The following is a 19,738-nucleotide window of genomic DNA, read 5'->3' on the forward strand; positions in this document are numbered from 1 at the left end:
TTACTTCAGTAAGGTTATAGTATTTCATTATATTATTATTTGTTTTTTCAAAAAATAACGAAAGTAAGCATTAAATAGTTATACTTTATCTTTTTTGGAGTCTCAATTAAAATAAATTTAAAAAAATTCTTAGGTATAAGAGTGAGTTATGGGGTGCCTGGGTGGCTCAGTCGATTGAGCGTCCAACTTCGGCTCAGGTCATGATCTCACAGTTTGTGGTTTTGAGCCCTTTGTCAGGCTCTGTGTGGACAGCTTGCTCAGAGCGTGGAGCCTGCTTTGGATTCTGTGTCTCCCTCTATTTCTTCCCCTCCTCTGCTCATGCTCTCTCTCTGTCTCTCAAAAATAAATGAATGTTAGAAAAAAAATTTTTTTAAAGTGAGTTCTAACATGGAAGTGATTTGTTATGTATTATTTAATTTTCACTGTCTGTATTTGTCATATAAACTTGGAAAGTATTCCAAGGTACCATATCTATTTTGTTAAAAACATCATTTTGTTTTGTTATTATTAATTTGGAGAAAATAACTATTTCTCTTTGTGTACAGAAAGATCTGCAATGGTTGTATCTAGTATTTTAGGTTATATATACAGTTGACCCTTGAGCAGCATGGGTTAGAACTGCACAGGTCCATTGGTACGTGAATTTTTTTCGATAAATAGGATACAGCACTGTAAATGTACTTTTCTTATGATTTTATTAATAACTTTTTCTTAAGCTTAATGTATTATAAGAATAGAGTATATAATGCACATAACATATAAAATATATGTTAATTGACTGTTTATGTTATTGGTAAGGCCATTTATTCAACAGTAGGCTTTCAGTTAAGTTTTGGGGAGTCAAAAGTTATATTCAGGTAATTGTGTTCAGCTGTGTAGGGTATTGGTACCCCTAACTCTTGTGTTGTTGACTCTACAAGCAAAACCTTGAATACTATTTTAGAATGCTTCTGTTTCTACTGCCAATATTGTTTCTGCCTATCCTTGTGTGTTGCCTGCAGTGTTCCTGTATTCTCTTAACTGATTTCTCTCACTTTAGTCCCTTGTCTGGCTTCTATTTCATATTTTTGCCAGATTCATTTTTTAATAAACTATTTTCTAGAACAGTTTTAGATTCACAACAAAATTGAGCAGTAACTACACAGAATTCCCATACACTCCTTGCCCCACACTTGTACTGCCTCCCCCACTATCAACATCCTGCACCAGAGTGGACCTCCACTAACACATTATCACCTGAAGTCCATAGTTTATATTAGGGTTCATTCCTGAGTTGTACATTTTATGAGTTTGGGCAAATGTATAATTTGACAAATGTGTAATACAATGTCTAACAGAATAGGTCTTATTATTCTAAGAATCTTCTTTGCTCTGTTATTTCATTCCTCCCTTCCCTCAGCCCCTGGTAACCATTAATCTTTTTATTGTCTCCATAGTTTTGCAGAATGTCATATGGTTGGAATCATACAGTATGTAGCTTTTTCACTTTAATATGTGTTTAAGTTTTCTCCATGTCTTCATGACTTAATAGCTCATTTTCTTTTAGTGCTGATTAATATTCCATTATCTATCTATAGCACAGCTTATCCATATTTACCTACTGAAGGACATCTTGGTTGCTTCCAAACTTTGTCAGTTATGAATAAAGATGCTATATATAATTAAACATCCTTGTCCAGGTATTTGGTGGACATAAGCTTTTAGTTCATCTGGGCAAAAATAACCAAGGAGTATGATTGCCGGATCATATGTTAAAAGTATGTTTAGTTGTATAAGAAACTGTCACATCATCTTCCAAATTGTGCCATTTTGCATTCCCATCAAGAATGAATAAAAGCTCCTGTTGATCCTTATCTGAGCCAGCTTTTGTTGTTATTGGGAACTGACGCCCCCCCCCACCCCAAATTACAATTTTGGTATTATCTTCTACCCTTTTCATTCACTAAATACAGTAACCACATTCTTGTCCCTGAATATGCCATGTATTTTCATAGCTTTATCTCTTTCTCGTTATCTGTGCTCAGCATGGGAAGTTTTTAGATTCTTTTTTTCTTTATGTTTGAGAATGTTTTATTTGTCATGCAAAAACAACTTAGTAAAAGTATTTTTTAATTTCAGATGTAATATGGCTATTGTTAGGTCTGAGCATTGGATTGGTTTATATTGGTGCCTGGTTATAATACCGGTCCTACATGAAAGATTCATTTTACAAAGATACTGAGAACTAAATGTAAGAACTATGTTGTTGGCTTCATTACCTACATTATGATATTCCTTTTATAGTCTCCTCCATCAAGTAAGTAGGGATTTTATTAAAATGTAGTAATGACTTCCCATATTCCCTGAAATCAGTTGTGTGGATACCTTTAACAAAATGGAAGGTGATCCATTTTTAGATCATTTATCTGCTCAAAAACCTGGCTTGGTGAAGTAACAAGGACTGAATTTGCCCTCCTGAGTTGAACAACTAGAAGACTGGACAAAATAGATGAAATAGTGGTTTCGGGTATTGGGCAATAGATCATTTAGGACTGTTATCACTGAAGGAAGTTATCACTGAGCCAGTAAGGCAAGTCCTAACATTACCCCAGCTTATTGTCTAGAAGCAGTTTATAGGCAGTAGAAAGGAAGAAGCCAAACAGAGTCTGGTTTTCCTCTAGAGCTGAGGAAACAGGAGAAAAGGAGTTTAGGGAGGTCAAAGCAGCTACAGTTTGTGGGGCAGAGTGCCAGAATAGAGGGAACTGCACAGAGAACATTCTGAGATCTCAGTACAGCTTACCATGAGGCTTTGGCTGAGTACTGTGAATTATATACACATGAAAGGAAACTTCCACAGGTAGAGACATAACTACTAGAAAGCATTTGGTGAAGCAGTTTTTGGAACTCACTAATAGTCCATGTTCCCACAAGCCACAGGGGAAAGACTTCATAAAGTGTAGGATGGAGTCCATAAAAGATTACATCACCTTAGACTAAAGTCGTCTTCACATTTACCTTGGAAGCAGATTGAACTATTTCTTGAACAGGATTCTATACAATTTGGAAGAGTGTAACACCTGAGAGTGTTAAATATATAGTGTCTGGGGCGCCTGGGTGGCTCAGTCGGTTAAGCATCCGACTTCAGCTCAGGTCATGATCTCGCGGTCTGTGAGTTTGAGCCCCGTTTCGGGCTCTGTGCTGACAGCTCAGAGCCTGGAGCCTGTTTCAGATTCTGTGTCTCCCTCTTTCTCTGACCCTCCCCCGTTCATGCTCTGTCTCTTCCTGTCTCAAAAATAAATAAACGTTAAAAAAATTTTTTTTTAAAATATGTAGTGTCCATTATCTGATAAAAAATTATTAGGCATGGAAAGGAGCAGGATAATAGCAACCTGTAACTAGAAGAATTAGTCAATGAAACAGACCCAGAAATGGCAAGAGATGATGGAAATAGCAAGGACATTAAAAGAGCTATTATAGGGGCACCTGGGTGGCTCATTTGGTTGTGTCCAACTTCAGTTCCGGTCATGATCTCATGATTCATGGGTTCGAGCCCCACGTCAGGCTCTGTGCTGACAGCTCGGAACCTGGAGCCTGCTTTGGATTCTGTCTCCCTCTCTTTCTGCCCATCCCCTGCTCATGCTCGCTCTCTCTCTCTCTCTCTCTCTCTCAAAAATAAACATTAAAAAGAAATTTAAAAAAAGAATGGAGTTTAAATCTTGACTATTTCCTGCCCGTGCCAACATGTAGATTTTCTCAAACCTGCTTAGCAGTTTTCTGCCCCCTAATTTCTCAGAGATACCTGAATGCTGGCCATATTATGCTTCATTAGAATAATAATATCAACACTTTTGAAGCAGAAGTTTTTCCTCCTGCTGTTTGGAAAACATTTCTTGGACATACCTCTCAGTAACTCACTCCATTCTCAATGACTTGTTCTTGGTATGAACTATGTATGAAAGGAAGGGAGCAACTAATGTTTATTTTGGAGTGCCAGGCAGTGAGGCATATAAATGTGTAGGAGCTCTATTAGGCTTGTAAGTCATTTAAGTGTTTACCTTTATGTACATGTTCTCCTTGGTAGCCTCAGTCACATCCATAGGAAGGCATAATGGGCTAAAGTCCAGCCATTCAACACTTACTGGTAGAGGCAGTGAATCTGCGCTCACTTGCTTGAGGAGCATTTTTCTCTAGAGTTTCTATACCTACAGGTGTTAAGACCGGGTTTGTTATTTTTCAGTCAGTTCATAAGCAGAACATAACCAGATGGCACACACCTCCAGGCAGGAAGTAAACACCAATATGTTAATATTGGCAGTATTGTTTCCTAATTAGGAGAATAGGAAGGGAGAGTTGTGCTGGTAGATGTTCCTCTTGAGTTTTTTTGTCTCTGTATCTGACATTAAGGGAGAGAAGTTATTGTTGCTGGGGAAATGTAGTCACATGCTAGGAATTCATTGCTAATACACGAGACTACAGATTTTCAGGGTCTAGTTGGCCGATTTCTGGGACTCTGAACCCCAGTAGATTGAATTGTGAATCTTACCCTATCTTTTGGAAACAGTTATACTTTACTATGTAAGATTTTCTCTTGCAGAAGGTTGCGTGACTGCTGCTGGTTCCCACACAAAGGTCCAGTAGCATCATTAATTAATTCATTTGCTCAATTGCTGAACTAAAAATTAATAAAGACTATCAGAGTTGGATTTTTGTTTTATTTTTGATTCTTCGGACAGTCAGATATATAAAGCTCATGGCTTAACCGTCATCTGCATTCTGCTGATTCCCAGTCAGTGTTTGGATTTGTTTATATTCATTGCTGTTTGTACTTTCATTTGTTTGTATTTCATATTTTCTACCTATATGTGTGTGTGTGTGTGTGTGTATTTTATGTTTTTTTTTTAATGTTTATTTATTTTTGAGAGAAAGGAAGACAGAGCGTGAGCAAGGGAGGGGCAGAGAGAGAGGGAGACAGAGAATCTGAAGCAGACTCCAGGCTTGGAGCTGTTAGGACAGAGCCCGATGTGGGGCTCGAACCCACGAACCATGAGGTCATGACCTGAGCTGAAGTCGGGTGCTTAACTGACTGAGCCACCCAGGCACCCCATACTTATATTTTTAACGAATTTCTTTTATGGAGGGCCTAGTGGTAGAACATGTTTTGTTTATTTTTTTCTCCTCATTCTTGGTATTTTTGCCTTACGTTGAATTCCAAGCTGGCAAAGTTGGTCTTGGTACATAATTGAACATATTGCCTATAAGTCTTGAGGTCTTGTTTGCTTAGGAGTGTTCTCTTCTTCCTATGAGCCAGTAAAAGGAATGCAGAGTAAAAACTTAATGGAATTGAAATGTGTTAAAAATGTGTAGTTTTCTATTCATGTGCTGGCTATGGATAGTATTCTTCATATTACAGAGTGATTTGGAAATCAGTATTCAAAATATGCTTTTCAATTAGTATGTGCGCTGGAATTTTGGTGTAATACAATTTAATATGGAATTAAAATCAAGATCTGTGTGTTTGACTCATTTAGCGGCAGTTATTATTGGAGACCCTGATCTCAAATGCATGCCTTTTTATCTGTGATGCAGTCTGTAGTACAGACTCTTGAGTTGAGAGACCTGTGGTAGAACTCTATTGTATTATATATTTAGTATGCTTACCAAAAAGGAAATAGTACTTATCTCTAATGGTCTACAAAGAATATTTTGGTATCTGTAATATATCACTCCTGTTTGAGCCTAAAAATAATCTTGACTTCTTAAGAAGTAGCAAATATTCTTTATTATACTTAACCCACACATGGGACAGACTTTTAATAAATGTCAAATATGCAATAACATAAAACCAGTAAATATGTATGTATGAGGCAACTGGCTTCTGTTAATCACTAGGATTTAATTTTTTTTCCTATTTTAAGTGATACTCTAATAATTCTAGTTGAATAGTTAACATGTGCATGGTAATGAGGAGATTGTAATTATTCAGAGACTTAGAAAATGAGCATAATGTGTTGACTGGAAAAGAGAAGGTGGTTCCAGACCACAGAAAGAATGTGAAAAGAATGAGAGAAAGCATATTCAAGAAATGGCTGTAGGTAACTTAGGAAGCTAGAAATTAGCTAGAAATGTAGCGTGGTGCAGTTGTTTTTGGTCTTGGTGGCATATTAGAATTACCTGGGTATCTTTTAAAAATATGCTGATACTAAGGATCCTCTCCAGAATTTTTATAAGGTAGAACTCAGATAGTAGTATTTTTTTTTAAATATTTATTTATTTTGCGGGGGAGCACCGGCGGGGGAGGGGCAGAGAGGAAGACAGAAGATCTGCACTGACAGGTTGACAGCAGTGAGCCCTATGTGGAGCTCGAACTCACAAACAGCGAGATTGTGACCTCAGCCAAAGTCGGTCGCTCAACTGAGTGAGCCACCTAGACGCCCCTCAGGTAGTAGTATTTTTAAAGCTCTTCTCAGGATTCTAATCTGAAGATAAAACTAAGAACCACTTATGTAGTTCATAAAAGGCCTTTAAGTGCTATGGCAAAGAGTTGTATTTAACTATCTGTTTACATGTTGCCTTGCACCAAAAAGGATTTAAAGTAGTGATAAGGATTTCAGAATTTATATTATGGAAATAAAGCGTATATGCACATGTTTCATATAAATATGTGTTGGTCATTATGATGCATGGCACATGAACTTAATATATTTGAACATTTTCTGTTGCATTTGGGAAAAAACTCTAGCCTACAGTGTTTTCTTCCCAAAAGCAGACTTTCTTGACTACATTAGCCTTAGTATAGCCTACCAGATTTTGAGTGATCTGGCTCCCTATTGAGTTTTCTCTTGTTAACTGTTTGTGGTCGGGTCCCCCAGTGTATAACATTCATAGAATATCAGTTTTCTGCCCTCCCAGTTACATGGTATAGTATCCTTTTCCTGGCATCTCATCTTTATCTTGCACTCCTTCAGATTCTTTCCATACGTGATTCCTTCTCATTTTTTCGGATTCCAGCTTAAAACAGCCATCTTAATGTCACCTCTTTGACATTAGTCTTTTCTTTATTACTCTGTCTAAAAGTAGTTATTTCTCATTATTGTATGTTACATGTACATTAGATATTTTTTGTATATTGTCTTTTTCCCACATTTGACTAAACCACTAAACCCTATGGGTCAAAGGTGTAGTGTGTGTGTGTGTGTGTCTGAATCTTATTTGACATTGGTTCTGTAGTTTCTTGCAAAATACATAATGAATAAGGGATATTTAATACAATAATTACTATGTAATTGGAAGGCTTTTAAAAACTGGTGTGACATGTACAGATAGGTTTTTCTGAAACTGTTTTAGTGCTATTTGAATAGGTTTGGTGATGGTATGGATAAAAAGGAAATTGGAATGGTTTCAGAGCAAAGAATAAAAATCCTTATTCAAACTGAAACAATAGGGAAACAGCCTCATATAATTGGAAGTCTAGAAGTAGGAGTCTTATGACCCTCCATTGAATAATTTCATTATGGACCTGGATTATATCTCTCCATTTGCCTCTTTAGTGTCTACTTTGTCTTCAGATTGGTTTCCCTTGAGGTCACAGGAATGCTGACTGTGACAATCAGGGCAACTTGATATTTTGTCCATTTAATAGGAAAGAGGAAAATCCCTCCACATCTGTGGAAAGTAAGTCCTTTTCAGTTTCTTGGACCAATTTGGGGTACATGTTCAATTCCAGATAAATGTAAAAAGAATGCTGTCTATTTAATAGCTTGGTATGATCGTATGAAGGTAGGATAGATTTGAGTGAATCAGCTACATATCTGCTAAAGATGTTGAGATATATTCAGGCTCTCCCATAAGGGAGGTGGTTTAGGTTTATGGTAATACATCTTGTTGACTAATTAGATCCTAATGGTTGTGAGGATGGGAAAATGAGATATGATTTATAAAATAAAGACAGTTTCTAGGAGAAAATACATGAGTTCAGCTTTTGATACACGATTTGATATGAATATAGGAAATATGGGATGAATCTTGTTGAGAGTTTGTATTAAGCATTTATTTGTAAGGTGCTGTCTTGGAAGTTAGCTAGTTAAATTATGGATACAGGTAAGGTTGTTCAAGAAGGTTGCTTAAAATCAGAATAGGAAGAGTTTAGCTTAGAGTCTTAGAATGTGTACATTTAAGAAATTGTTAGATGAACTGGAACTCTTGAAGAAAACTGATGAGTGATCATATAGACAGGCAGAGAATGATCTGAGTGAGAATAACTGGAAAGGTTGTGTGAAATATATACATATATACTAGACATAGGAGAGCTATGAAGGGTATAAGAAATTACAGGCTCAAGTTGTAGGAGAGGAGGGGAGCCCAGGAAAGTGAGTCTGGCATTTGAGCCTGTGTTTCCTTTTGAGGCATTTGCCATTTCTGAAAGTGCTAGCTAAGACTATGAAAACAACTTTCAATGTATTTTTGGGTTTGAGAAGACAAAAATTGGAGTTTGGGGCCCACAGAAAAGGAGATACATTAGTAGACTCTTGAACTTTAATTGGGTTCCAAAAAAGACTCCGTTTAATGAGAAGTGTGAAATGGAAGTAGAACTAGCTCTCAAAAGTACTGAAGCCCACGTGCTGATTGTCTCAGTCTGATTGGAAGAGAAGGTGCTCTGGGATTTTACCGTGGCTTCGCCTTGCTGCCTGAAGCAAAGTAAACCCTTATTCCCTGGAGAAGAAGACATCATCTAGAATTTTAAATTATCTTTGTATATTTTCACACAAATGTTTTATGTCTCTTACTCATAGAGAAATAACCAGACATACTTGGAGATACGACACATGACTAGAAACAGAAAATAAACCTGGTCCACAGTGTTCTAGGTATTTGAAATATCAGACACAGGCTATAAAGTATCTATGCCTAATTTATGTTCAAAATAATAAAAGATGTGATTGATAATTTTGGCATAACTAAAAACCATGTAAGTGTAAATGAATTTGTGTAACTATAAAATATACAGTGGACCCTTGAACAATGCAGGGGTTGGGGCGCTGGCCCACTGTACGTACAAGTTTGACTCAACAAAAACTTAACCAATAGCCTACTGTTCACCAGAAGTTTTACTGATAACAGCAATCGATCAACACATATTTTGTACGTTATATATAATATGTACTGTATTCTCACAGTAAAGTAGAAAAAAATGTTAAAATCATAAGGGAGAAGAAATACCTTTATAGTACTGGACTGTATTTAAAAAAATCTGTATATAGGTAGGCCTGCACAGTTCAAACATGTGGTTCAGGGTCAACTGTATATGATATATGTGTGTGGGTATATGTTAATATATATGTGTGTGTGTTTTCAAAAGAAAATTTCTGAATTGAAGCTTATGGTGGGAAGAAAGATGGAAAATATAGAAAAGATCTTAATAGACATATAGAATAGAATGAAAAGGTTTAATGTACATGTAATTGAAGATCCAGATGGGGAGGAGAGAGAAGGGACTAGAAACCTTATTTGAAGGTATAATGGTTTCCAGTCTTCCAAAAATGATGAAGCAAAAAGCTACAGAATCAAGAAATACTGTGGAGCCCAGTCTGGATATATACAAAGAAAACTACTCCATATACTCACTATTAGTTATGCTGCTATAAGCAAAAAATAATATTGAAAACAGCCAGAGAATAAGACACATTTAATTTTAGAGTAACAAAAATAAGAGTGACAGTTGCTTCTCATTGGAAAAAGTTTGAAGCTGAAAGACCATGGAATCATGTCACCAAAGTGTTAAAGGAAATAACTGCTAACCTATAATTATATTGCCAATGAAAATATCTTCGGGAAAAAAAGATGAAGTAAGACATTTTTAGGCCAGTCAAATCTGAGAGAATTTATCACTGGCATGCCAGTACTTTAGGCAGTTTTAAAGGATGTTATTCAGGCAGAATGGAAATGATTCCAAATACCAACTGGGAGATCCAGAAATCAAGAGCAACAGAAAAGCTTAAATAGGGATGCTTGGGTAGCTCAGTTGGTTAAGCTTCCACCTCTTGATTTCCAGCTCAGGTCAAGACCTCATGATTCATGAGTCAGGCCCTGAGTCGGGCAGTGAGCTGGCAGCACAGAGCCTGCTTGGGACTCTCTGTCTCCTCTCTCTGCCCCTCTCCCGTTTGCACGTGTGTGCGTTCCCTCGCTCTACCTCTTTCAAAATAAATACACTTTAAAAAATGCTTAAATAGATAGGTAAATCTAAATATTTACTGTATAAAATGTTAATAATCCCTTCTGGGCATTTATAGAAATAAAAATGCAACAAGGCAGCAGGGGTGTAAATCGAGTTAAAGTGTTAGGGCCAGTAGAAAAATTTATATATGACTTCAAGGATATGTGTTATAATCTCTCGGCAGTTACAAAAAAATAAAATAATGTATAAAAAGGTAATGGGAGAACATAGAATAATGAAAATACAAAAAAGCAAGGAGAGAAAAATGAAACAGACCAAGCAAGAAAAAATAAATACTAAGTAATTACAGAAAATATAACTGGACTAAACATTCCAGTTAAAAGAAAAATTGTTAGACTCAAACAAAAAAAAAAAAGAAATCCAACCATATTCTGCTAACAAGAGACATATCTTAATGATAAGAATTCAGGAATGATTAAATGAAAAGAGTAGACAAAAATGTGCCAGACCAATGCCAGTCAAAAGAAAGCTGGTCTAATTGTAGTAATAGCTGACAAAGTAGTCAGGGTAACAAGAAGCATTTAGAAGGACTTTAAGTCCTTGTGATTTATAAGCAAAGTTGCCATTGTAGTAGCGAAAAGATGAATTAAATGAGTGATACTGATACCCATATAAGAAGTAAGTCTTAACCTCTACCTCTCATTTTACCTAAATTTGAATCCAGAAATAGATTGATAGGTACCTGCCTTATGACCAAAGTTGCAACTATGGAGAAGTGGTAAAGGGCATTCTTCAGTAAGTGAAACTTACATCTTAAACCTACCATCTAATTACCTTATACCTTACCTAGTAACTTCTACCTACTTTAGTGTATGTATTAAAAAAGGCAGTTCTGTGTGGATGGCGGTGCCACAAATATTTTGCAAGATACCATAAGCTAGTATTTCTTTGCACTTGGAGTAGGAAACTGTTTCTTTAATGGGATGTATACATACACGCACACACACGCACGCGTGCGCGCGCGCGCACACACACACACACACACACAAACACCCTACTACATCTTCCTTATCCATTTGTCTGTTGATGGACACTTAACTGGCTTCTGTATCTTGACTATTGCAAATAATGCTGTTATGAACCGGGATGCATATTATCTTTTAGTATTTTTATTTTCTTTAGGTAAATAACTAGTAGTGGAATTATTAGATCATATGGTATTTCCGTTTTTAGTTTTTTGAGAATTTTATCTATCATTACTCATGCAGGAGGGAACTAAGCCTCATCTGAATTAACAGATGGATTAATTTACTACATACAGTGTTAATAATATATTTTTGTATTCTGTAATAAGATGTGGAATTTTTCATTTATTTTGATGGCATTTTTTTAGCTGCCGTATATTTTAGCTGTTTTCAATAAAATTATACTCTTACGGTAATTCTTTTCTCTATCTTAAATTATAACATCTGTATCTTACATATTTCTTCCTTTGGGCATTTGAAGAAATAACATAAGACTTTTTTTTCTTAAATTTCTTCTTGTTTTTGGTGAATTTCTACCTAAACTGAAATTCTGCTGTGCACACTTGGATATCCACATACAAAAGAATGAAATTGAACCCCTGCCTCATACCATATATAAAATTTGACTGAAAATAGATCCTTCACCTAAATTGTGAGGTACAAAACTAAAGCTCTTAGAAGAAAACATAGGGCTAAATCTTGATCGCCTTGGGCTTGGCAATGGATTCTTAGATATGACACCAAAAGCTCAGACAACAAAAGAAAAAAAAAACTAGTGGTGTATATATATACAATGGAGTATTACTCGGCAATCAAAAAGAATGAGATCTTGCCATTTGCAACCACATGGATAGAACTAGAGGGTATTATGTTAAGCGAAATTAATCCGAGAAAGACAGGTATCATATGACTTCACTTATGAGGAATTTAAGGTACAAAACAGATGAACATAAGGGAAGGGAAGCAAAAATAATATAAAAACATAAGACTCTTAAATATAGAGAACAGAAGGTTGCTGGAGGGGTTGTGGGAATGGGGATGGGCTAAATGGGTAAGGGGCATTAAGGAAGACACTTGTTGGGATGAACACTGGGGATTATACATAGGGGATGAATCATTGGAATCTACTCCTGAAATCATTGTTGTACTACATGCTAACTTGGATATAAATTTAAAAAGTAATTAATTTTAAAAAAGAAAAAGCTAAATTGTAATTCATTAAAATTAAGGACTTTTGTGCACTGAAGGGACATTATGAAGAAAGTGAAAGATTTACCAAAGAATGGGAGGAAATATTTGCATAAATCCTGTATTTGGTATCAGGAATATATAATGGGTTTGGTATTATGATATGTAAAGAGTCATTACAACTCAGCAAAAAGACAGCCTAATCCAAAAATGGGCAAAGGACTGAAATAGGCATTTTTCCAAAGGAGATACACAAATGACTAATAAGTACATGACAAGATATTCAACATCATTAATTATTAGGGAATTGCAAACCAAAATGACAATGAGCTACTGCTTCACACTCACTAGGATTGTTGTATTAATAATAAAAATGGAAATAACAAGTGTTAACACGGACATGGAGCAATTGGACCCCTCACAACACTCCTGATGTGAATGTAAAATCTTGCAGCTGCTGTGAAAAACAGTTTGATAGTTCTTCATAAAGTTAAACATGGAATTACTATATGATCCGGCCATTGCTCCTAGATACTTACCCAAAAGAATGGAATACAGATACTCAAATATTTGCATGCAAATGTTCATAATGGCCAAGAGGTGGAAAAAACCTGGATATCCTTCAACACATGAATGGGTTGTGCTGTATGCATATAGTGGTTATTACTCAGTCACAAAAAAGAATGAAATGATGATACATACTACATTGAGAATGGACCTTGAAAACACTGTGCTATGGGAAATGAGCCAGACACAGAAGGTTACATACTGGATGAGTCCTTGTATTCGAAATGCCCAGAATACATAAATCTGTAGAGACAGAAGGAGGTTGGTGATTGCCAGGGGATGGGTAGAGGAGCAAATGGGGAGTAACTGAATAACGGGAACCAGACTTTTCTTTTGGAGTGATGAGTTTTGGAACTTGAGAAAGGTGGTTGTTACATAACATTGTATGTACTAACTGGCACTGAATTTTTCGCTTTAAAATGGTTAATTTTATGTTATATAAATTCCACCTCAATAAAACTAAATAAAACCTCGTACATTGACATCATATATGATAAATCAGCATACTGTAGTTGATTTAGTCATGGCTGTACCAGGAATGATGAATCTTAGTTTTGTCACCTTTGATTTCCATGAATATTAAATGTATTCTTTTGTTTTAGAATAGATACACAGTTTAATTGATTTCAAGCTGTTATTTATGTATCTGTTAAAAGAAGTATGTTCAGTTAATCAGTGAACTTCTATTTGACCTTCAGTATTTTTCCTGATATTTTATATAAAACATCTTTCTTAATATTTTCTAAAAATTTGACTGTTTCAACTGATACAGATGGCTATGTTGGTTTATAGTTAGGATTGGGTGGTATAATTATGATGTAATTATATGATGCATTGTTTGTTTTGAGGCCATTTAAAATTGGATTTTTGTACCAAATGATGATCGTGGTTTTAATAGACTAAGCTGTATTTTCAAATGATCCAAGGAAACTATACATAAATAGTAAAACTAAAACAATGGTAGTTTGTATTTTCATTATTATTAAATTAAATCTCTTATTTTGAATGAGGGGTTACCTGTGGCTTGCAGTATTCAAGATTCATAATCAGCAGTTTCCTATTGGTATGAAATCTCGTGAAATTCTTTGTGGTCCTGTGATATTCTTTACAAAGACCAAGTAAATTTTGAAAATTACTCAGTATGGCACATAAGAGTTTCTTTTTGCATTATATGTGTTAGACACATTTTTGCCGCCTCCTGTGTTATCATGAATATCTAGTATGTATGCACCTGTGTCAATTAAAAAAATAACCTCTTTTGCCCACGCCTCCACCCACTTACCCTCTGGCAACCACCAGTTTGTTCTCTGGAATTTAAGGGTCACGTGTCAATTTTAATACTTGTTCTTAGTACCTGAAAGATCAGGAATCAAGTATGTCATTATACATAGTATCATGCCTTTTTGGTGATAAAATTATTTTTATTAACATGGCATAAAACTGTTCCCTGTGTTGTTTATGTCCAGCATATTTTCTTATCTACTTCATAGGATTTTTAAGTGTGTTAATCAACTGGAAAAAAATGAAATTGTGTTAATGCATTCCTAGTACAATTATGAGGGTTATAAGTACAAGCCTGTAATTTTCTCTCCTGTGTCTAATCAAGCTATCCTGTTAACATTCTTTGTCATTGTGATCACTTTTAAATAAGTATATTAAATGTCACTGGTTTCCTATACTTCCCTTTCAGAAAGTGGTCTGGATTTGAATATAGATAATATTACTTTCTGCTTCGAGTAAAATCATGTGATTGTATTGAGTAGTATACCACCCCTAAAAACAAAGGATGCTGGGAAGACAGGAAAAACCAGGCATTATTTGTTTCTCAGAAGCTTACTAGTGGTCCCCCTTCTTACCAAACTAAATTTTTTTTTTTTTTCCTTTGAGAGTGCAAGCAGGGGAGGGGCAGAGGGAACAGGAGGGAGAGAATCCCAAGTAGGCTCCATGCTCAACATGGAGCCCCACAGGTCCATCCTGCCACTGTGAGATCATGACCTGAGCTGAAATCAAGAGTTGGATGCTCAACTGACTGAGCCACCAAAGTGCCCCCAAAATAAGCTCTTTTAGGTATTTAATCTTACTAAGTTATAACTTTAAAACAGTGTACACTTATACAAATAATGTCTCTGTCTTTCTATTTCACATGTTTCCAGCCTGACATTAACTTTAGGAAATAGAAGAACCTAAATAATTTTGATTGTTAATAACTTATTAAATATTTTTAAATAATCAGATGAAAAATCAGTCTTGGAGCAGAAACCTTCTAAGCCAGCTGCTCCGCAGGTCCCACCCAAGAAGCCCACTCCACCCACCAAAGCCAATAATTTATTGAGATCTCCTGGAACCGTGTACCCAAAGCGACCTGAAAAACCAGTTCCTCCACCACCTCCCACAGCCAAGTAAGTTTTACCTAATTTTAAGTTATACCTGATTATTTTTGCTAATTTACTTTATCTCAAGTTTATTGATTACCTGCTTTTCTGAATCTCAAAATCATTTCTAAAGTATTTGTTTTCCAGATTTTTTCTATAGACTGTGATGGTTCTCTGTTAACTGTTAACTTTATATTCATACTAGGTGAATACACACAGATGAGGCTGTTTTTACATTTCTGATTTTATTGTGATTAGTCTTAATGTGGAGATTTATGTTTATGGAAATAATATTGTGGAACAAAGAGAAAAAATTACTATTATGCTATAATATCCTTAGTGTCATTAATTCATAATTTAAAAAAATGGTTATTCATATACAAGTGATTTCTACATATGTTTTGATTTTCTCATTTCAGGATTAATGGGGAAGTTTCTACCATTTCGTCAAAATTTGAAACTGAGCCAGTATCAAAACCAAAGCTAGATTCTGAACAGTTACCACTTAGACCCAAATCAGTAGACCTAGATTCATTTACAATTAGGAGCTCTAAAGAAACAGGTAAGTTAACATGTAGAAAGGTGGTGCATTTAAAAAAAGTTGCCAATACAATTTTCAGAAACTATTTAAGAAATTTGTGCATGCATTTTATATCTGCATAGATATAGTGGAAATTAATTAAAATTTATTTAAAATCTATGAAGCTGGAATAGAAAAATAAAACTAAAAGAAGGTAAATGGGCAAAAATACTTGATTCACGTAAGGACTAAGAAATGGATTAAAAGATAATCCATTTATCATTCTGTCCCCTCATGATGGAATGTCTGTACTATCTAACTTAGGCAGATAGGAATACATTTTAGTTTGAAAAATTAAGAATAAAGAGATCACATTGATTTTTAATGCCAACACTAGATTACATTGAAGATTATTTTTACTTCTTCACTTTATCTCAAGGTACTTTTGTTTCCAGTTCAGGAAAATATGCTTTTTATATCTGCGTGTATGCGTGTGTGCGTGTATAAGCAGGCTTTACTTCCTTAGCTAAATGTTGTTCCTTAAGTTTTAGGACAGATTTTTTTCAACCAATCATTTTTGTCTCCTGGTCTTTTATACCTCTTAGTTGTAAAATGGAAAACTTGGAACACAGAAGTTTTGATAAAGGTCTCAGTATTAAAACATTGCACAATCATTTGTGGTAATAGTTATTATGTAGTACTTTGCATTTATTTTTAGTTCTTTTACATTTTCCAAGCACTTTATCATTTATATTCTTATTTTATCTTTATAGTTATTCCAAAAGGCAGATGCTATTTTGTGTCTAAAGTAATCAAACTATTGGACACATTACATGTCCAAGATCATGTAAATCAGAAGAGAATTCTTTAAATCCCCTAAAGTGCTCATGATATTCTTTTAAAAGTTTTAATGTCTTAATATATTTTTTAGCCTTCATGTTAACATTTCATAAATACATTCAGACTTAAAGGTCAATTACGCTTAGATTTTTTTTGTCACTATATTGTAAGATATGCTGCTTACTACCTTTTGAAAATTGTAGGTGATCTTATTATTTTTCCATATTGTCATTTGCCAATGTAAAAGCTCTGACCTGTGCATGGCCTCCTTCAGTTTTTTTAACTTGAACATTTTATAAAGATCCTTTCATTCTATATTTGGCTCCTGCCTGCTCTGACTGAAACCATATTCATTAATAATTTCTGGAAAGTGGTGAGATGTTGATTATACTTTAGAGATATTCACTCAAATATATTTAGTGTGTTTTATCTGGTAAAAATTGTTTACCGTTGGTGAAATAAAAACAAAAATAAAAATCCTTCTTATAACAGGTTTTTAAAAAATATCCTTTATTTTTTATTGAAGTCAGTAGTAAAAAAATAACTCTATCAGCTTTTACTGTTTTCTCTTTGATTTAAAATGTTTCAAAATAATATTTCAGCAAAAATAATATTTCAGCAAAAAAGATTAAGTGCACACTTTTAAATTTTTATATGTAAGAATCCATTTGTATCGTCTTTTGAAATTCTACCATTTTCTGCAATCTTTATCACAGAAGCCTTACATTTTGAGGAGTCTCTTCAGGAGCTGAAAGAGTAATATTTAGAGCCTGTATTTTTCTGTTGCTTTATAACATTCTTGACTATTTGCTTTATTTAGTTGTCTCAAGGTTATGGAAATTATTAAAAACTTAAGTAAATTAAGATAAATTTTCGTCTTAAAAAACTTTTCTATATATAATCACCAGCAAGCTTTGTTTCCTTTGCTACATTTTTAGTAGAAATAACACATGTAGTAATGTCAAACTGTTGGTGGTTATATAGTTTAATTTTTTTTTTTTTATTGCTTTTGGTCCAAATTTTTTCTTTTATCCATAGCCATTATTTACTCTTCATTAAAAAACAAAGAGGATTTGTGAAAAAGGGTTTGCAAATTCCTAATTTTTTTTTCTTCAAATGAATAAGGAAGTAAGTTAGAGGAGCCAAGACGTATATAAGGACAGAAGACTAACATCTGACTTCTAAACTGTTGTACTTCATTCCTCCCATGATCAGGCTGCCTTTGGTACTACACCTAACACCCAGTTAAGTTCAGAAAATACACAGACACACCACAGAGATATTGATGGTTCCATTGCAGACCATGCAATACAATGAATATTGCAGTAAAGCAAATCGGATGAATTTTTTAGTTTCCCAGTGCCTTTGAAAGTTATGTTTACACTATACTGTAGTCTGTTAAGTGTGCAATGCAGTATGACTAAAAAAAATGTGTATACTTTAACTAAAAAATACTTTAGCTAAAAAATGCTAACCATCATCTGAGCTTTGAGCAAGTTACAACCTTTTTGCTGGTGGAGGGTCCTGCCTTGATGTTGATGTCCGCTGACTGATCAGGGTGGTGGCTGATGGGGGTTGAGGTGGCTGTGGCAATTTCTATAGTAAGACAACAGTGAAGTTTGCTACAGCGATTGATTCTCCCTTTCATGAACAGTTTCTTTGTAGCATGTGATGCTGTTTGATGGCATTTTACCTACAGAACTTTTTTCCAAATTGGAGTCTGTCCTCTCAAACCCTGCCTCTGCTTTATCAACTAAGTTTATCTGCTATTCTGTATGTTTTCTTGTTGTTTCAATAATTTTCATAGCATCTTCACCAGGAATAGTTTCCACCTCAGAAAACCATTTTCTTTGCTCATGGATGAAGTTTTATCATGAATTTGCAGCAATTCAGTTCCATCTTCAGACTCCACTTGATTCTAGTTCTTTTGCTGTTTCCACCACATCTGCAGTTACTTCCTCCTCTGAAATCTTGAACCCCTCAAAGTACTAATCCATGAGAGTTGGAATCAACATCTTCCAAACTCCTGTTAATGCTGGTATTTTTACCTCTCCCATGAATCCTGAATGTTATTATTGGCATCTAGAATCATAAATCCTTTCCAGAAGGTTTTTAATTTATTTTGTCCAAAGCCATCAGAGGAATCACCATCCATGGCAGCTATATATAGTCTTATGAAGCCTTTTCCTTAGATAATAAGACTTGAAAGTTGGAAGAAATTCAGAATTAGTCCTTGATCCTTGGGCTACAGAATGGATGTTATATTAGCAGGCATGAAATCAGCATTAATCTTGTCGTACATCTCCATCTGAGCTCTTGGGGAAGTAACAAGGTACATTGTCAATGAGCAGTAACACTTTGAAAAGAATCTTTTTTTCTGAGCAGGTCTCAACAGTGGGATTAAAATATTCAGTAAACCATGTTGTAAACAAATGTGTTGCTGTCCTTTTTTTGTTTCATTTATAGAGCACAGATTTAGCATAATTTTTTTTTTTTTTTACTTTATTTATGTTGAGAGAGAGAGAGCCCACACATGCAGGGGAAGGGCAGAGAGAGAGGGAGGGAGGGAGGGAGGGAGTCAGTCAGTCAGTCCCTAGCAGGCTGTGTTCTGTCAGTGCAGAGCCCATCATTGGGCTCCATCCCACGAACTGCCAAGTCCTGACCTGAGCTGAAATCAAAGAGTTGGGCCCTTATCTGACTGAGCCAACTAGCCAACCCAGATTTAGCATAATTCTTAAGGGCCTGAGGAATTTCAAAATGGTAAATGAGCCCTGACTTCAACTTCAAGTCACCAGCTGCATTTGCCCCAACAAGTGTGTCAGCCTGTCCTTTAAAGCTTTGAGCCCAGACGTTGATTTCTCCTCTCTAGCTATGAAAGTTCCAAATGGCATCTTCTCCCAATACAAGGCCGTTCCATCTACGTTGAAAATCTGTTGTTTAGTGAAGCCACCTTCATTAATTAGCTACATCTTCTGTATAATTTGCTGCAGCTTCTACCTCAGCACTTGCTGCTTTGCCTGTGGTCTTTTTTCGTGGAGACGGCTTCTTTCCTTAAACCTCAGGAACCAACTTCTGC

The 19,738-nt window shown here is 35.3% G+C and overlaps 1 protein-coding gene across 1 annotated transcript in view; it reads left to right on the forward strand.

The window, feature by feature from the left end:
• LOC102955036 (CD2 associated protein) overlaps positions 1 to 19,738 on the forward strand; it is a 139,994-nt gene that overhangs the window by 100,650 nt on the left and 19,606 nt on the right. The window contains exons 12-13 of the mRNA XM_042986523.1: positions 15,164 to 15,329; positions 15,722 to 15,864. Coding sequence (XP_042842457.1) covers positions 15,164 to 15,329; positions 15,722 to 15,864 — 309 coding nt within the window. The remainder of the gene's footprint in view (positions 1 to 15,163; positions 15,330 to 15,721; positions 15,865 to 19,738) is intronic.

Source organism: Panthera tigris, chromosome B2 (genome assembly GCF_018350195.1).
Source record: "Panthera tigris isolate Pti1 chromosome B2, P.tigris_Pti1_mat1.1, whole genome shotgun sequence".
NCBI classification, from domain to species: Eukaryota; Metazoa; Chordata; class Mammalia; order Carnivora; family Felidae; genus Panthera; species Panthera tigris.